Source organism: Teleopsis dalmanni, chromosome 2 (assembly GCF_002237135.1).
Source record: "Teleopsis dalmanni isolate 2A chromosome 2, ASM223713v2, whole genome shotgun sequence".
Taxonomy (NCBI): domain Eukaryota; kingdom Metazoa; phylum Arthropoda; class Insecta; order Diptera; family Diopsidae; genus Teleopsis; species Teleopsis dalmanni.
The window spans coordinates 65,986,825-66,007,468 of record NC_051847.1 but is presented as its reverse complement, the minus strand read 5'-3'; the positions used below and the strand labels follow the sequence as shown (position 1 = coordinate 66,007,468).

Genomic DNA, 20,644 nt, shown 5'->3' with positions numbered 1-20,644 from the left:
CCACATTGAAACTGTGAATAGGTTTTTGGCATTAATTTCTTATTATTGCTTTGGTGGCTGTATCCTAAATGTGCACATTATATATTTTGTATTCTGTGACAATCTTATTTTTATGGATTGGGTATCTATAGTGGACTATATAGTGGACTGTATCTTCAAAAATTAAAACAGCTAACCTGCCACTCCTTGAGCTGTTCATATTACCGAAATATGGGAAAAAGGGACTCGGAATTTGTGGAAACATCATAAATAAAACTGTTTAAGTTATGTACGTCTACTATTATTCGTGGGCATAACCAGATATTTTACTTCTTGCTACAAAGACTGTTATTTATTTTAAATATTGTATCAGCATTTAAACAATCATTTAGAATATATTAAAAATTTTATTATTTTTTTTGTTTACAATTGATATATTTTTATTAAAAAATCCAAATAATTTATAAAGTAACTATATCTATTATTAATCAAACGAACTTACTATATACGTTAATTTTACAATTTAAAATTGAAACTTGGTTTTCAAAATTCTAACCATAAATATAATTAATTCTATTAATTAAAATCATTAAACTATTTTATAAGCAATTAATAACAAGTAACTAACAATATAATATAAAATATAACAGATTTTAAAGGCAAATTTAGGCACAAATTATCAATATGATTTTGACTAAGTATATTACAACCACTTGGTAATGAAGTCTAGAACTATGTTAACTGCATCTAACCAAGCATTGAGATCCAACAACGTTTCTGCTGCGAAGAAAACCCCTGCTGTATCATGGTTTTCCTCAGATTTGAAAACGTCACATTGCAGACAAAACGAGCGAGGTCTTGCACACAACTCCGGCGGAGATGAAAGAACGGGTGCCGTTTGTTTACTATGTCGTAAGTCTAAAGAGAATAATGGTTGAGAATCAACACTATTTTCGTCCTGCCATATATAAATATGTAAACCATTCAATGTGACCCAACGCTGATTCCAATTATGTAATGTATATGGATCTTGTACATTTAGAAATCCCTCTTTTTTCCGTTTCGGAAAACGTATTTCGGTACGTGCTGAAAGCTCAATTTCTTTCACTAGATTAGTTGATTTTGAACAAAATCTTATAGGTACACAATAATTGTTTGCAGTTCGCAAGTAAACTTTATCCGATTTCTTGGTTTCGGACTCCACACATGTGTAGGGAATAAAATCTATTGGTTTGAGTTTGAATTCTGCATGCAAACAAAAACGTGAAAATACACCATCATCTGATGATGATGACGACGGGGGACTAGAGTTTTTAACGTTTGTCATTTTCTGTAAAAATATTTTATTAAAGCATAATTAACACAACAATAATAGGGAAGTACTTACAACAGATTTTCTTGTATCAATTGATAATGTTGATATCTTGCGCAATCGAAGCATATAAATCTTACAACTTATAACTGGTTCCATACCTACAGCGTCTGTATCCATGCAAAAAAATTCAATTCCACAATCTCGGAAAACCGCTTCATGATTGACGCATTCCACAGATTGTGTGGAACGTATCACACCTGCACATTCAAAGGTCACAATATAAAAGTAATTGAAGGTAAGATCATAACAAACATCTGGCTTAATTGGAAAACGCATTCCATCCACAAAAAATCGACGTGTATATTCTTCAGATCTGCCATATTCTAAGCCACGTATTTGTACTAAATTTAAACGCTGTTTCTCCATATCAGCACACAACGTGGAATAGAGTAACAAACGCTCAGCTTCAACCATTTCGGCGGAAACTTCAAAACCAGGTGTTTGACGACAAATGCTTACCGCTGTAGCAATTTGCTGCGCAAGAGGCACGTCATCACCAAAGCAAAAGAGTCTATCCAAATTTAGTGATGTCATTGAAAGATATTTTTCTGGGTCATTTAATTCACCTCCGGGTGTTGTTAAAAGCGATAAAGACAAACGTTTGGTCTCTTTGCGTACGAAGTTCTTACTCTTTCGCAATGATTGTCTTAATGCATTTTTAAGGCGTTTATAACGTGTTCCACCATTGATGGATAGTTCATTTCTGGTGTTACTGTTTAGGCTGTTTTTGTTTACATTATCATAATTGGAAATTTCATTTAAACTAGCGGAATGTATACATCGTGCTTCGTTCGGTGTAGCAGATACTTTATGTGGCGTTACCGGACAACTACTGCTATGATTTTGGATATCTGGCTGATCTACACTAACACAATCAATGCTGATGTCAAGTTGCTTTCTTCTATCTCGATTTTCCTCATCTATCAGCTGTAATATTTTATATTATAAATTTTGAACATGTAATGTAGTTAAATTTGTAGTACTTTATTATAGATCTTATAAACATATGGATTAAAATATTTAAAATAAAGAAAAAGCAAAATGTGTCGTATGAAATTTAATATATATATATTACCCATCTTATACATATTGACATACTAATAAAAATTAAAGTTGTTCAATAAACCACTCAGTACACTTGTAATGAATCTGTACTTTGTGAGGATTATATATAGGAAATGAATTCATTGATGGATTTGATGATGGGTTGTTAAAGAAATAAAATATGTCACTCATATTCATGTACTGTTGTTGTAGTAGCCCGTAAGGATCTGGAGAGCAGACAACATGAGAAGAATTACATGGGTTAAAATGTTAATGGGTGCTGGTTGAGTGAGGCTGGAAGAAGAATTTGGGAGTGGATTGGAGATGGATCGGGGATTGGCGGGATTTACATTGAAATTAACCTGTGTCAAGACGGAGAAACCTGGCCAGTTCAAATGGGTGGGTATATTCATGTTCTTGTCTTGAATGCATGCATGATATAATTTGAAAACTTTATAAAAAATATTACACAAATATTGTTTCACGTATTAGATTTTTGTTTATTTGAGAATCAAGTTACATTACTATTCTCAAATTGTTATCATTGTTAACATCAACCTTAACTTTCACGTGATAATACCGTATATCATCAGTCAGTTTCACAAACGACTAACTACATCTCGGGATACATATGTTTCAACACCAGTCGTTAAGATTTAAAGTCTTAAAAGACACACATATAGACGATGCGAATCAGTGGTCTGACTAGAGTAAAGTTTTTGTCAAGATAGCACATCAATGACACAAGTTTAGAGGCCGAACGTTATTAAGATTTTTGCCAAGGTAATACAGATATCGACAAAACAAATATATATTCTTTAATCATATTCAATGCAGAACTTAGTGTTAATGGATACGCCGAAGACAGTGCTTATTGCTGCTACATAAGAACGCGTATGGAAACTTTTAAACGCCGTGGCAAGCAAATATATAGGAAATACAACTTAAAGTTAAATTGCATTAATACAATAGTAGATGAAATTGATGATAATACAATAGTAGATGAAATTGATGATAAATGGTTTGAATATAGAAGGCTTCAACAAATATACTAGCTAGGCTGCCAGATCAATGAACAAAGTGATCATTCTAAAAAGTATGCATTCAAGTTACGACAAGAACAGCTTTAATAAAAATAAGAAGTTTTATATGCTTCCATAGCTATCAGTTACGACGAAATCACAAAAAGTTCGGGCATACTTTAAAACATCTAAGAAATCTGGTCAAAAAGTAATTATAATTAATTAATTACTTATAATTAAATATAATTATAATATATTTCTTATAAAAAACACAAGGATGTTCGGTTTAGCTAATCCTCTCATTAATTGTACTAAATGCGATAACTAAAACTATTGAAACTTAAAAATAAAAATAGTAGTAAATACTATAGACTATAAATAAATTAAGCGACCTCATTATTGTGGTTAGGTTGGGTTAGAAGCTAACCAGGGTCAAAGCAGAAAAACCTAACCACTTCAATGGTACGGAGCCAAATATCAACCCGGTTGAAATTGATATATGCATTAGTACATGAAAACAAATGGACGTCATCATGCTGAGTAGAGTGCAGTTTCTGCACATGTTAGGAATTGAGGCATTTATATATGCCTAGTAACTATTTAGCGGCTGGCTCTATCCTGCCCTCAATTGGGCTAGGGCAGTGCTTGCTACACGGGGAAGGTGTTGCTTTTTCGTAAGATATTAGCCGGAGAGTTGTGGGGAACTTACTCTGCAACCATAACTTCAAAGTTAGCTGTTAATCCTCTAAATCAATGATATCGAATACAAACGAGTCACTAATGTTGTTTCTATTTCAATAGATGACGATGTAAGCATAATACGAATAAAATCATTGTAAGAGCCAACTAAGTGAGAAGCCTCTACTTAATATGTTTCCATTTTAGTGACACTAATTAATATCTACGTAAGTAGATATTACTTATACATTTGCTCTTTTACAAGCACTTTAACTTCTGAATGAAAATGGTCAACATTTGGTGCTACCGGTTGCAATTCGCAATGCCATGTTTTGACATAATTGGAATCTACTCTAGACCGCAATGGAAAATCCTACAACTTTCCATGTATCCAGCACCAAAGCATCGAGGTATGTGCAGAAAAGTTCAACATACTGTCAAAACGGGACTTTATACTGCCTCATAAATGGCACAACCTCATAAACTAAATTATCAGAAACGGGCCTACCAAAGGGATTAAATACTAAGTTAAGTAGTATCAAACACTAATAATAAAGCAATATCATAAAATAGCAAAAATCTCTTTAATATTTAACACTTCTTAGTAAGCAACACTTAAGAGACGAGATACAGAAAACATCGTCGACGTGATTAAATATTAATTAAATTTTCTCTCTTGCTCTTTATATTGAGTGTAACGTTGAAAACAACAACAATTTAACATTTGATGTGACCATGACTGTCGATAGCATGGCTTTTATTAGGTTCTACAATATTCGGAATCACTGTTCTCAAGCTATTTTAACGACACCCCCTATGAAACCATGTTAAATACTACCTATGTTACATAATAGTTTTTGGAAAATAAAAACTTCTACAGGCAAGGATTATTAATTGGTTTCAACTCTAGCGACTAATTATATTAGTATATATAAATTCTTTTGATAGATGATATAGAAGGAGAATAACAAGAATACTATAATTATTAAATTATTGAAATTAATAGTTGATTATAGTCTTAAATATTTTTATTTAATAAAAAAAGTTAAAACTTATTTACATTTTTTACAAATCCGAAAAGCATATCGTCTTGTAAAACGTCTACAAAGCTATTGTAAGAATATTTAAAATAGGCTTAATATCATTCGAGTATTTCAAATTTATAATTTATTCTACTATACAGTAACGTCTTTAAAAAATTGTATTCCAACCATAATACCATAATGGTATTGTTTAAAAATATTATTTGCAGTATTTCACATAATTTAAATTTAAAAGAAAAAATAAAAAAAAATTGTTATTGACACATTATTATTACAAAAATAAAAAGAAAAAAATAAAAAGAAAAAATTAAAAAGAAAAAGGCAGAGGATATATAAAAACCCATTAGTATAAACATTTCCTTAAAATAATATCATGAGTATTGACTAACACCTTTAATTTTATAATTTAATTCTGTACACCTATGGTATATATACATTATAATTTTTATAATGTAGTACTTAAATTTTTAAACCAAATGTACAAATAATAAAAAATCATTTGAAAAAAAAAACCCAGACCAAGAAAATAAAATAAAAAATTAATGTTAGATTTTGTAAATTTTGAAATTTTAAACAGAAGATAATGTGTATTTTACAGTGATGTTTAACAAATGTAATTTAAGTATATTAGAGTGATTAACCAAGGAACAATTTTCTTTAAAGAAACCTTATAAATATACATAAGAATATAAGTAACCAAATGAACAAAATATATTTCATTAAAAGCATAAGTTTGGCAAAGGTTTGAACTTAATTATAAATTTCACCTAATATGAATCAACAAAAAGTTCTACCTTAGTAATAAAAGTTCGGGGCTGAGGTCCACCATAGCTGCCATTGTTATGATTTTTCTTCGGTGTGCTCTGATCCCGTCTTTGTGGTGGTGAAGTTAAACTTAGGCCCAAATGACTACCTGCAGTATTTGAGTGAGTTTCATCCTCATTTGGCATTTCGTATGATATTGTATCAATTGGTTGAGCATCGTATGAATCACAACCAGGCAAAGAAACGTAAGTTCGATCCAAATCGCTCTGTAAAGATAAAATAATTAATTAATATTTAATATGCAAAATGAAATTAATTTATAATTTTAGTACATTTTCAACTTTTTCCAAGCATTCCACTTCAGCATGGCATAAATTATCCAAAAATATTTCACTACGATATATAGACAAATCTGATTTGCTAAGATTACGATTATTCTTTGGTAATGAATGTTGTTCCATTATGTTATTAAGAGACGAGGAATGACTTAGCGCATTTTTATTTCCTTTCGGAGATTGTGGTAAAGGCGGCAATTCTGTGGACACTGAGTCTGGTGTTGGTGACGTATAAGACACATCGAGGCTTGTGGACTCATATAAAGGTGGTAGAGTTGAATTTTTCGATTTTAAAGATTCATGAAGAATTTTACCTAAAGGCGTTAGTGTTGTTGTTGTTGTAGAAGTAGTAGTTGATTGGTTTTTTTTATTTTTTGCTGCTTTATTTACTTTCGCATATAAATGATCAAAATTCTTTTCAGTTGTTTTAGTTTCCAATCCCGTTTTATTATCAAAATCTGGACTACCACTTATATGCATTCTTTCCTCTTCTATTTCTGAGTAAAGTGGATCCTGTCGGTCTATATTTTCTAAACGATGATTGAGGTTGTGGAGTCTTAAACCGTGACGTGATATATTACTATTGTGACCATCAACGCAATCAAAACCATTGTCATGTTGATGCTCACGACGTTCAACCTCCTAGAAAAAGCAAAAATTAATTATATTTACAAAAATACTAAGAAAAAATGAAATATAATCATAAATAAGGAACGAATAAATATTCTTATTGATATTATTTTTAATTTAACTTATACAATTATTTTTTCTTAACATATATAAAATTTATATAAATTTCACTGTGTTATAAATAACAGATGCATTAGTTATAAACCATATAAGCCATTCTTGATAAGTTGGAATCGATCTAACTCTGTTGCTTTTGTTTTTTGTTTTTATGTCTACACTTTATTTGCTTACAGAATTAATAAAATAAATATTTATACACTGTACCAAGAACATTGTAAGTATCATTAAATTCTTGTCAAGCAATGTTGGTGTTTGATGTACTGTGAGCTTACCTACTTTAACCCCATTTGCCCTATCCAATTTCTACTACAGCTCGAATATCGAGCACACAGATCCTATATATATATATTCTGGATATACCAGGTGTATACAATTAGATATAGACTTAGAAAAAAATTTACAAATAGAATTTACAGAAAATAAAAAAAACATAAAAGAATACACAGGATACTAGGTCCCGGTTTCAGACACTGATTTAAGAAAGCTTATATTTTTTCGCGTACCGTATTTATAAAATAGAAACCGCTTTTGTTTGTGTTAAATAAGTAAAATTTTTACCAATGGATATAAGACTGAAGTTCCCTAACCTTTTAAGTTCAATCAAAGCCATTAGATTGATTTTTTATAATTTTTGGAAATTATATCTTCTTTTATCTTCTATTATTATTTCTTCTTTTTCTACATCCACTATTTTTTATTTTTGTGTCTGTATTATTATACCGATTACAGTAGTTATAATTATTCAATTTTTGTTTAAACAGAAGAGGATAAAGTCCCATATCCGCTACTCATAATCAATTTTCTTCTACAATAATTTTTAGGTCGACCTTTAAAGAGGTTTAGTTTAGGTTAAAAGAAGAGAAAAGTGAAGAGTGAAACAACTATAACTATACATTATCATATCGAAATTCTAAATGTTCTCTTGGGTAACGTGCAGGCCGTGTAATGATAAATTAGTAATTTTAAGAATGAGTCCAGCTATTGATCTTATGTGGCACACAAATGTGGCTCATAAAACATTTTCAAAAAATTAATTCAGTGTATCTAAAAATGTATATAAATGTATATAACATTTAAATTCATTTCAACTAATTTTTGAAATAAGAATAATACTATTCTATACGTTTGAAACATATTTTACTAACTAGAAATCTTTCATTTTACCAGGGTCGTAGACCACTTACAATGGTTCGGCTAAAAAATTTGTCTATCTAGTCTTTACATCAATGACTGGAAGGAAAATTTGCAAAGCTGTAGAAGTTCGTTTCATGGTTTGCCTCAATAACAAGAAAAGGACAAAGGGTCAAGCGTAAAACCACACCGATTCAGCACTAATACACAGTCCTTAGTACCCAAATTTATGCGTAAGTACTAACAGCTGCAGAATTATATATGCATGTAAAATCGCGTCTCTCTTTTTTTTTTTGTTTTGAAGTAATCAAATATAAAAAAAGTATAATACTATAATATTAATATATAATAATATATTGTAATAAAAGTGAAATAAGTGTACTATTTACTATATAAGTAAATACTTATAGCATTTTAATAATTTATGCATTATACAATTGTTTATATACCTTTAAATATATGTCCAAAAAGCGTATAAAAATTCTATAAATATTCATTAAGATAATCTTTGAAAAAAATGTGCAAATCATTGTTTTGGAATTTTTTATTTATTCAAAACTTTTTTATATTTGCACTATAGACGGCATAACAATTGATATGGCATAATATTGATTAAGAAAGATAACTAACAGATTAAGGCATATAGATTAAATCAGCTCATATAAGAATTTATTAATTATTTATTTACTTATTATTATCAATAAATAAATAAATTTTTTGATTATTACCGGGCTTAGGTCGTTTATTTAACACATAAAATTATAAAAATTTTTATAAAAAAAATAAATAAATCAATAAATTAAAAATAAATAATATAAATGAATAATAATAAATATAAATTTATAAAAAAATTGTAAGAAAAGAATGAAACTATAACCTTGTATAAATTGTATAAATTGAAGCAGATATTAGAACTGAAGGTACCTGTTTTTTATTTGTAGCGCACAGTCTTCAAAACTAATAAACATAACAAAAACTTTTACTTTAACATTCAATGCGGTCATTGAGGTGAATTATGAGAATGAACATTTAGTATGGATTTTAATTCGAAGTTGTTTGGTTGTTTGAATTAAATATTAAATTAAATACTAAATTAAATACTAAACTAAATATGTCGTCTGAAAAATTGGATGCGATTATTTTTGGTGCAACCGGCTTTACTGGAGAATTGGTTGTTGAGAATGCTATTAATATTCTAAAGGGATTTCGGTGGGGCGTTGCCGGTAGAAATGAGGTTAAAATAATTCATTTATGTAGAAAAATATTTTTATTAATTATTGATATTATAGTCAAAAATAAAAGCAGTGCTCTCAAATATTGGCGAGAAAGTCAATAAAGATCTAAGTAATACAACAATTATCATTGCCGATGTTAATGATAAAAAATCTATAGAATTAATGGCAGCAAAGTGTAAAGTGAGTATTTTATTAAAAGCATGTAAATATATAAATAAAATGTAAATAAATTTATTGCAATTTAGTTATTAATCAATTGTTGTGGACCTTATCGCATTTATGGTGACGTTGTTGTAAAAGCTTGTGTTGAGAATGGTACTCACCACATTGATCTCAGTGCGGAACCACTCTTTATCGATGAAATGTTTAAAAAATATAATGACCTATCTCAAGAAAAAAATGCTTATGTTGTGTCAGCATGTGGATTTGATACCATAGCAGCTGAAATGGGTGTAGTTTTTGTTGAACAAAATTTTGGTGGTAAGTTAAAAGATATAAAATTATAATACACATACTTAAGTACTTCGGTGGAATGATCATCGCACGATTAAACAACAGGCGCTGACTATAATAATTGATGAATTGCACTGTAGAGTCACTGACTACTGTAATATTGCACTACAGTAAGAGTCACTATCTACTCGAATTAAAAAATTTTAATATTTTCTAAGACCACTGATGATGAGTACTTGGTAATATTCTAAACAGCATTGTATGGTCAGGTCAGCGAAATTTCAAAAAATTTACTAAAAATTGTGGTTGTTGCTTTTCATTTCTATTCGAACCCTTCTAAATTAATTTATTTTTTTTAGGTACTGTGAATTCTATTGATATGTACTGGGAAAATTCATTCGGAAGCAAAGAATTGTCGAAACCACTTTTTCATTTTGCAACTTGGGAAAGTGGAGTTGATACCTTTAATACCTTTAAAAAATCTCTACAATTACAGAATGAAATAAATAGATCAATAGTAGATAAACTACCTAGTTTAAAACCCAAACTATGGCTGAAGTAAGTAAATATATAATGAAACGAAACGCATATATTATATATTACTAATAAAAATTATTGTATTCAGTCCATTTATACATAAAACAGCTGGTCTAAGTAGTTACTTCCTACCATTTCCACAAACTGATCGCGCACTAATACACCGTGCACAACGTTTGCAATATAAATTAGAACAAAAACGTCCCATACAATTTGAGTCATACGTGGGCTTTCGGTGAGTGAACAGTTTTTCTATATATTTTACATATATTTATAATAATTTTTCAATATTATAGTTCACTTCTCTTAGCGCTTATTCTACCGTTTCACTTTCTAACTATTGTACTAATGTCACAATGGGATTGGACACGTAATTTACTCTTAAAATGTCCTAAATGTTTCACATTAGGTATTATTTCACATGAAGGACCTACAGAAGCCATCAGAAAAGCACATAACTTTCAATTAACTTTTAAAGCAAAAGGTTGGACAAGTGATGAGCTCATTGGAGATAAGCCGAATAAGGAGATAGTAGCGCGCGTTTCGGGCTATGATCCATTTTATGGTTTTGCAAGTGTTGCTTTATTATTATGTGCAAAAACAATACTCACTCAAAACCAACTAATGCTGGGAACGTAAGTCTACGATTTATAATATCTTTGAAGATAATTAATAATAGCTTATTTTACAGGGGTGGAGTTTGGCCAGCATGTTTAGCTTTTGAAAAGACAAATCTTATTGAAGAATTACAAAAGCATGAGAATGGTTTACAATTTAAAATAATTAAGTCATAAAGTAGTTTTGATATTTCTTTTTATATTGCCTAATTTTTTAACATTAAAATTGTAGACATACATTTTTAAGAAAAAAATTGACATTTGTTTCTTCTGTTTTGTCCGTTTTTAGTGCTTCTAGCAAGCAATTTTGGTTTTTTGTGCGAAGATTTCGTTAAATTTGCTTTATAAAATAGGTTGTGTTGCTTACTGCCATTCTTGTTTTCCAAACGTACTGAAATTGGAGTAATTTGCTCCTAAAAGGCGCTAACTCTGAAATTTATTGCTAAACAATTTATTTATTATTAAATAATTTGCATTGAAAACAACAACAATTTTACTCATTCCGTCCCTGACAGACTTCCCTTTTTTTTGCTGTTTATTTTTGGTCGCAAATTGAAAGCGAGCATACCTACATTTCCTTTTAAAAAGTACCAAAACATTGTAAAAATACGAAATTAGCAATACTGATGTGACAGTCTAAATAACATGGATTTTCGGCATAGCCCGAAATAGACAATTTTGCGGTCCCAAGACTCTCTACATAACATGGCGCTAATTTACAGAGTTACGTCTGAATACCTCCTTTATAAACGAAATAAGCTGTGAAAAACAAGTCGTTTTTTTTAGGAAATTACTGTTTTTGTACTGAAATACTAATGTACGGATGTGTAACATACAGCAAAGCCTCAAATACTACCATAAAGCAATTACAGATAACACAAAATCTAGCTTTAAGAAGACTTATTAAGATTTCTTGGTATATTAGAACAACAGACATGCATAGAGATCAAAGGGTCGACTCAGTGAAAAAATAAATCAAGGACAGAGCCCTAAAATTATTCATAAAAGTTGATACGTTGCCTAACCCCGCCCTAACAAACCTTAAGTCCACCTCAGGACACACAGGAAGATATGCTGATCTACGGTCTGTCATCAGTTAAAAGATAAATAAATGATAATAATTCTAGTATAGTTAAAGCTTAGTGTGGGGCAGGGATAAGACCCCCAGCCACAAAAGAGTAATAGTGCGCAATAGCACCAACTCAAATCACAACAATAACGAATGTTCAGAAACATCAAATAATTTACTTGCATTAATTATAATAAACAAAGCAATACAAAATAATTTTAATCAAATTAAATTTATAAGAAAAAAAATTTAAATATGGCACAGGCCGTTTAAAATACAGAAGTCTAACAAAATTCTAGTTAAAATATTTTTTTAATTATGTATTATTAAATAATATATATTTAAACAACAATGCCACATTCAGTAATAATTAATTATAACTAACTATAATTAAATTATAGTCAAATTATGTTTTTTAATTAAAAGCCACAAGTGGAAACCAAAACTAAATCAAATGCTAAATGTGTTTAAAAAATAAATATAACATCCCTGTACAAAGGGAAATATGCACAACATATGATTTTGACAGCCCGTGAGATTTCCCCAATGGTGGCAAGAAGTTTTATTTGTTGGAAAGTCAAATGTTATTTTCGGCGCGTCAATTGAAATGTTTCGCAGCATTTTAAAATACGTGCCCAAAAAGAAAATATTAAACTCGTTTATACTATATTCAGCATCGCCGGCACCAAAAGTTTATTCCAGTAAAATACAAAAACGAGATAAAAAGCGTACAAAAAAGAAACAACAACAACCAACCGAAACAATGGCACGTCTATGGATAAATTGCAGTGACAAAAGGGAAATCACCAACAAGTACAAATTAGTTTCATACAATATCTTAGCTCAGGATCTGCTGGTGGAACATTTACATTTATATATACAAATCGAACAAGCCTACCTAAGATGGGAACATAGATCGCAAAAACTCGGAAAGGAACTATTACATATTAATCCGGATATAATATGTTTGCAGGAAATGCAATGTAATCACGTTAAAAATTTTGTTGCCCAAATTGGTGGACAACGTTGCTTGGAATATGTCTTTAAGAAGAAAACCGGTACACGCACAGATGGTTGTGCTATTATTTATGACAAAAGCAAATTCAAGCTTGTACAGCACCTGGGATTGGAATATTACAATTCTGGACACAACTTATTAAATCGTGAAAATATTGCATTAATAGCGAAGTTTGATTTGAAAGAAGAGCCTGGAAAAAGTTTAATTGTGGCCACCACTCATTTGCTGTATAATCCAAAGAGGGAAGATGTGCGCATAGCACAGGTTAATGTGCTTTTGAAAGCACTGAAGCAGTATTCAATGAAATATGAAAACTCACCTATTATATTAACAGGTGACTTCAACTTTGAAAGACACATGAAGCCATTCGAAATTATCTCAACTGCAGCACAACACCCACCGCTAAAAAATTCCGCTTGTGGTGATTCGAACGAGAAAAAAGGTCTAGAATTAATACCACTAGATTTTAATTTGGGTAGTGAATGTGCATCAACCTTTCAAAATAAATGGATTACAGTGGATCATATCTTCTATTCAAAGCAAACTAAAGGCAACCACTTAGAAATCTTGGAAATATGCAGATTACCAACAATTAAAGATTGTCAGATGTTCGGACAGATTCCGAATCGATTTTTAGGCTCCGATCATTATTCACTGGCGTTTACATTCTCAGTTCAGTAACACACATTTTTTTTTCTCATTAATAAATAAATTATCTGTATCTGTATCTGTACATATGTATTAAAAATTGTTTATCATTAAATCATTATGTATATAATTACATCAATAAAGCACACTTTTATGTTGTAAACTGACACCAAGTTCGAATAACTTTTTAGGGATCCAAAGCAAGTGAAAAGTACACAGACAATTTTGGTAAGGATTGCAATAATAATTGAACATATAAGATATAAGGTTAGAAATATGGTGGAAAGGTAGTCAGAGAACGTCTAATAAAGTTGCTATGTCACAGACATGAAATCACTGGATTTAAATATAAACGATTAGGTTTACAACTGTAGTTAAGCACTTAGCAAAAGACAGGTATTCTGACTTAAATCAAACCACAACAGTATTAACTACCAACACTCAAACAAATTATAGTACTAAAAGAGAAAAATAATCTTGATTTACACTAGACTACTTCTGGTGCACTGTAGAGAAGTGGATATGTATGGGTCATGGTCATCTAATGTCGTGCGAATGAAAAAAACTACTCCGGCTGGAAAGATGTGTGATTTGATATACGCAAATGGAAAATGCGGTAGAGGACGTCCGCATCTTGTGTGGAAGTACTAGGTGACCAATAATTTGTGGGCGATTGGTACTACCAACTGGCCACAACAAGTCATCGAACAGGCTGGCTGCAGAGGCTACTGTATGCAGCCAAAGACGACTCACGTCTGATATACCCAACTAAGTAAATAAGTAAGTGAATGTGGATCAACCATTCAAAATAAATGGATAAAGTAAATCTTATATTTTATTTAAATCAAAAATCAAAGATATTAATCTGATTTATTAAGAAAAATTAAGAAACTTATATTATATATTAATGGTATATATTAATATATGATATATTAATAGGTATATTAATAGATTAATAGATATATTCATAAATTGTCATATATATATATATACGATTGTCAATATTCATAAAGACAAAACTACAAAAAAAAGGATAGCAATATATAGCTAGATAATATAACTAGATAGATAGCTAGATAAAACAATAGCTATAACAAAAGTTAAGAAATCTATCTATATCATACATAGTTTAATAATTGAATGATAACAGGGAGATATTAGAATATTATTTTAGATTAAAGTTTTCTTTCGGATAGGATCGGAAATTTCCTACATCTTAAAAAATTATTGAAAATGGATTCCAATTAGTTAAATTTTTTTAAGAATTGTAACGTTTATCTAAGTTTTAAAGGTAAAGGTTTTTAGAATAATCATTTTAATACCAAGTATCCCGGTAAATATTAAAAATAAGGTTTTCTTTTAGATGAAGCAATAATTGAATCATTTAAAAAGTTATCAATATTTGTTTATAGTTAAATTTAAAATATTTGCTGATTTTAAATTAGATATTAGATAGATATTAGGAGTTTTCTGAGTAAAGTTTCCTTTCTGAGTAAACACATGTCTTATTTGATAACTAATATATCGGCAAATATTGAAAATGAATGTCCCCTCTCATACAATGTTTATATGTTTCTTCAGATCGAAAAAACCATAATTTCACTATTTAAAATTAATTGTAAGTGTTGACATCACAACGGGTCAATACTACTCATCTAATAAAATGTATGTATTCTAGGTATAAGCATTTTTTTTCTAAATAGCTGTTATTATATGGCACTACTTATTCTAAGTACTAATTTAGTTAAATAAAATATACATTTAACTTACCTGAAAGGTTCTTACTGCAAACTCATCACTAGCTTCCAATTTTGCTCGTATATTTCCCAAAATATAGCTCATCTTCGAAATATTCACATCATTATCCAAATCAGTTTGGTATGATTGATAGGTCTTATTATGCAGATTTGAAAGCCTCTGTTCATCGATACTTTCAATGATCGATGATTTGCAACAGCTTTTAATACACATTACACGACCGCAACCGGTTGGAAAATGCAATTTTCTCTGAGTTGGTTGTAAACGAGATTTAGCCTTCGGTGGTGACTGTATGGTACGTGAAAAATCAAATTGTTCTACATTTGCATCACTCGAACGTGTCGGTGTTGTGGATTGCGGTGACGTTTGTATAGGAGAATGATAACTGCCAGGCGGAGATTGGCGTATTAAACTGGGTTCATATAATTGTATATCGCTTCCAGTTGTCTGTACACCAATAGTACGATGTGGTGTTTGTTGTCTTCTAATTCTATTGGGAATGTTATTATCCTTTTTTGGTGATACCAAACGTAATATTTTCTTCTTTGAATTGCATAAAAACGAAGCAGTTTTACTTCTTTTCGAACGTGGGGTTGAATTTTTTCGTTTATTCTTCACTGGCCATGGTGAAAAGTTTCGCAGTTGTTTAGACCAAGGAAAACTTTTATCTTTATTATTGAAAATACGAGTTTTTACAGGAGTACTTTTTGTTTCTATGTTTGCGGCAAGATTATGGCATACGCCACCATCCACCATATCTATTTGCATTTTTGGTGGTATTTGCCAACCAATAACTTGTGGTTCAGCTTGTGTGCCTTGAGATCTGAACTGCTTGGGTTTAGACGCAGCATCGTAATTAAGCATTTCCGCAATTTTCGGTTGATGCCAACCCACTGTTATTTCTTTAGCTAAAGGTTTTTCGGAAGCATAGCGACGTAAATTTTTTTGGTTCTTAAGTTCCTTTATATCATCACCAAGCTCCAAATCACTAAGATTAGGATAAGTAAATAGCGGTTTTCGTTGCGGTTTCTCTTCTGCTATTGCTAAAATATAAAAATGTACAATATATATTACAGATTATGCATTTATCATAGCACGATATATATTTAATAAGTTTATTTTTAATCTTTGAAAAATAAAATGTTAATAATAGAAGTCACCACTGAATTGTTAGTGTTTGAAGATATCCAATTAAGTTTTTTTAAAAATAATATTTATAATATATAAGTTAGCACTACTAAGTGTTGTATAACTAGATAGACTTGCAAACAACAAAAAAACCATTAGAAAAATATATTGGCATGCAAATCAAATTAATCGGCATAACGTGTAATTTTTTTAGTTAATATGTGTAATCAGCGTATATTTGATAGAGCAAAAGAAACACCAGAACAATATAATGCTCTACTTTCTAATTGAAGCAGCAAACTCTGTTGCGATAAACAAGGATTATTTAAATGAACTAGGATTTATATAAAATCAAACCAAAGCAATGAATGAATTCAAATTTTCTTCATAAAAAAATACTTAACACAAGATAAGATCAAGATCCTCATCTTAATCATCGTCAGATCTTGTTCTTGTAGTCGCAAGTTTCTATAAAGATAAAATAACATAATAACATGAAAAGAATTACAAATACGTATATATGGGTTAGGAGGCGGATAGATAATGATGGTGTGAAAGAGGAATGGATCTACAGCGATCTTTATAAAGACAAACCAATAAACCTTTCTAAGAATTGATGAAATACTAAACCGATATACGATATCATAGAAACAGTGAAGCACAAAGTCCCACCTTTAAGTCTACTCCGTATAACGAAGCCCATCTGTTATCATGCCCTAACACACTAACTAATTCAAACCATATTAATATTTATGTTCGACCAATTGAAGTAGCCAGATTCCTCATTCTCAACCCAGGCTAGTTGCAAAAAAACACCTATCCACTTACTCATATGTCCCTTATTATAAACAACCCTACCTCTTCTTTCTTTACCTTTACTCAAGCACATACTAACTTATGTATTAATTTTTATTATTATTTTCTGCTAAATAGATCGCAAGGGTTTAACAAGAGTGAGACACATGGCACAGCCAGTTCTACAAACTAGAATTATTTCGTACACATCGACTGAATGCATGGGATACCTTAACTAAGAGTAGAATGCGACGTTTTTTTTTTCGTGCATACTAGAACCAGTCAACGTAGATCTTTAAAACTTACTTAACTTCATAATGCTATGTTACGATTAATGAGACATATTGCTAGGACACTTACAATATAGCGATATCAGAGTCTGAAGTGAAATATTTAAAGAAATATAAAATATTCGATAGTGTGATATACACACAATATTTCAATTATTAACAATGAGAATGACAGTTCTGACTGCTCCGATTATGGTACATGGCTGTGAGATAATTTCTAATATTGATATACTAGACTTGATTTCTCTCACTGAAGAATTAAGAGATAGTTTTAATGGAGAAAGGTTTAATTCAATCTCTCATGTTGGGGCGATATGTATATAGAAAATATATATAGTTCGCTCTTCTTTTTACCCTTTTAAGCTTAATATACCCATTTTGCAATACGGTTAACTGGTTTCATAAAGTAACAATATACTTTAATACAGATTTTAGGTTGAAGTACAGCAAGGTTTATATCTCAAAGCTAGTAGTCTGCGACAATTAAGTACGCTTACTTTATCCTTAAAAGTTAAGTAATTGTGAGAAGCTAACAAACTTTTACAGCATAAACAAAGTAACTTTCATGTCAATATAAATACAAAAGCAAATAGTTTAACTTTATGAGTAAAAATTGAATAAAGATATTTCGAAAAGTAGTGACTATAGTCTATAAATAATATATACCCTAAATATAGCATATCAATAATCAATAGTTTCTATTAAGTAAAATAGTCACTTCCATCATAACTGAAGTTAAATTACAATTTATAAAAATATAATTTCATTTTTTAAAAGCAATATTTTTCAGTCCATCAAGTCTTAAATCATTATTATAATAATCAATATAATACTATAACTACAAATCTAGTACCACAACCAATGACTTATACTACAAAGAAACACAAACATATTGTTAAACAATGTTTATTTTCAACTTTTTGACTACAAATTCTACTAATGTTTGGCAAGCAACAATTAAAATAACTACTAAATTTCAATCAACTTACTTAATGGATATGATTTCCTTTTGTCTGATTTGCTAACGGATTTATGCGGTAAATCGTTGCCACTCTTCCTACTCGTATCCTTATTTCTTAATTTTGCTGGACTAGTGTTTATCTTAACACCTCTCGAAACAAGAAACTTATCAACAATAAGCTCTGCCTCACGTACTGAAGGCGAAGTGGACACAAGTGAACTAACCGAATCCTTGTGTTCAAAACCAATTGAGCTGCGCGGTGGCTTAGGAGGTGGTTCCTTAATATTTCTAGGCTTTATCTGACCCGATGTTGCCGACAAACGTTTTTGTAATAAACGGCCAGCAGCTTTATGTTTACGGTGCGTACATTCATCGCATTTGATTGTTTTATCGAGTGCCGACACATAAGTGGAAGTATCAGATATACTATCATTTTCGGTAATTTTTTCCAAAGGCGGTGCTGTTGGTTTACACCATTCTTTCACAGGAGATGTCTTATTCACCTCTCCCTTTAAAGTAATTTTTTTCGATTCTGGTTGCGAATATGATCCTTGTGTTAGTGCTTTTTCTTTATTCACACGTACTTCGGATATAACACAATTATTGTGTAGCTCTTGTATAATATGTATGAGTGGTTCATCATTTGTTGTAGTTTCCAGACGACTAAATGCTGTTAAAAACTCACCACTTGTATTGGATCTCACTGTATTCGGTATTTGTAGGTCATCTACGACACGACGATGTGACAAGTTATCATTTTGCTTTTCTTTGTGTTTTTTGTTATGTTGTTGAGCAACTTGTATTTGCTGTTAATAATAAAAAAAAATACATGAATAAATAAATAAAATTAACTGCAAATAATATTATATACCTCATTTTTGTGACGCCTATGCTGTCGCACGTGTGTGCCACGTGCCGTTCCTAAACCAGTACAACTGCCATCCCCACTGTCGCTTGTAAAGCAATAACAGAAACCATTTTTACAAGGTTTACACTTACGTTCCTGCTCTCTATTGCTACGGTTTTGTTTAATTAAATCAGCATCATCTATGTCTTTATTATTTTTTTTATTATTTAAAGACGTTACATTACTCGTAACCTGTGTGGTTGGGTTTTCATTTTGTACATCCCGACTGTGTGAAGATATGCGACGTATACGACGTGCGCGAAACTCGTTTATGCATTCCTGCAAACTAAACGATGAACATGAATCCACTTCATCTTCTTCCTCTTCTTCCACTAAATCTTCATCAGAATTTTCTGTTGATGTTAGCTCTAGATTCACTGTAATTATAATAAAAACATTGATTATTTTAAAAGAAACTCATTTCATTTTTATTTTAACTGCACACGCATACAATTTTCTAAAACCATTTCTTCGTTTTGTTCGAGCCACTCTCGTTGCATCTCGTGTGGCAGCATCTCATCTGCCGCTACAACTCCAAGTCGCTTGCATGCCGTTTTACTAGATTCACTTGCATTCGTTTTTGTCATTTTATCTGTTTTAGCATCGATTTTCAGTTCAATACACTCTTCAAGTGAATTTCAATTCATTTCTTCCACTTACACGCTTTCAACACAGATGACCGCATTTAATTATCACATTAGAATTAATGCACAATAAAAAGCAAACATTGCTCCACTTAACTTAACACTTACTTATTGCTAGCGATGCACTTTGTTGTTGTTGTCGTTTTATTTCTGAAGCTCGTCTTTCTATTGCACTGGTATGTTGTTTTTCTGGCTTCTGGCCGTTGAACGCACTCTTATCAATGTTTTCTAATTTTGAAACTGTTTTCTCTTTTTAGTTTGTCAGACCGGCTTCTGAAGTCAGGGTTGCTTTGAGCAAATTTTATATTTTACTACACATTTGATATGAGTGGTGAATTATTACTTGTGGTGATAAAATTTGAATGAAACTGAATTTAAAATTGTAATATATATAAAATTAAATTTGAAAATGAATTATATGTTAAATTAAATTAAATTTAAAATTGAATTAAATTTAAAATT

General features: G+C 30.6%; 3 protein-coding genes across 4 annotated transcripts; 2 read left to right on the top strand and 1 right to left on the bottom strand.

The window, feature by feature from the left end:
* Positions 1-619: 619 nt before the first annotated feature.
* LOC119673801 lies at positions 620-20,557 on the bottom strand. Of its 2 annotated transcripts, none has more exons than XM_038084859.1 (8): positions 20,291-20,557; positions 19,503-19,915; positions 18,660-19,437; positions 15,470-16,500; positions 6,239-6,883; positions 5,936-6,172; positions 1,367-2,281; positions 620-1,309 (listed from the first exon to the last, which is right to left on the bottom strand). In XM_038084859.1, coding segments are annotated over exons 1-8 (4,647 nt in total). In that variant the 5' UTR covers positions 20,292-20,557; the 3' UTR covers positions 620-682. The 2 variants fall into 2 exon arrangements, with proteins under 2 accessions (XP_037940787.1, XP_037940786.1); XM_038084858.1 differs by lacking the exon at positions 20,291-20,557 and adding an exon at positions 19,990-20,274.
* On the top strand, positions 9,173-11,166 carry LOC119673802 (saccharopine dehydrogenase-like oxidoreductase). The gene is made up of 7 exons (XM_038084861.1): positions 9,173-9,356; positions 9,412-9,537; positions 9,603-9,837; positions 10,170-10,368; positions 10,436-10,582; positions 10,644-10,982; positions 11,039-11,166. Exons 1-7 carry the CDS (start codon positions 9,234-9,236, stop codon positions 11,139-11,141), a joined length of 1,272 nt encoding a protein of 423 aa, XP_037940789.1. The 5' UTR covers positions 9,173-9,233; the 3' UTR covers positions 11,142-11,166.
* LOC119673803 (protein angel-like) lies at positions 12,431-13,866 on the top strand. The gene has a single exon (XM_038084862.1). It carries the CDS (start codon positions 12,641-12,643, stop codon positions 13,730-13,732), a length of 1,092 nt encoding a protein of 363 aa, XP_037940790.1. The 5' UTR covers positions 12,431-12,640; the 3' UTR covers positions 13,733-13,866.
* Positions 20,558-20,644: the final 87 nt, after the last annotated feature.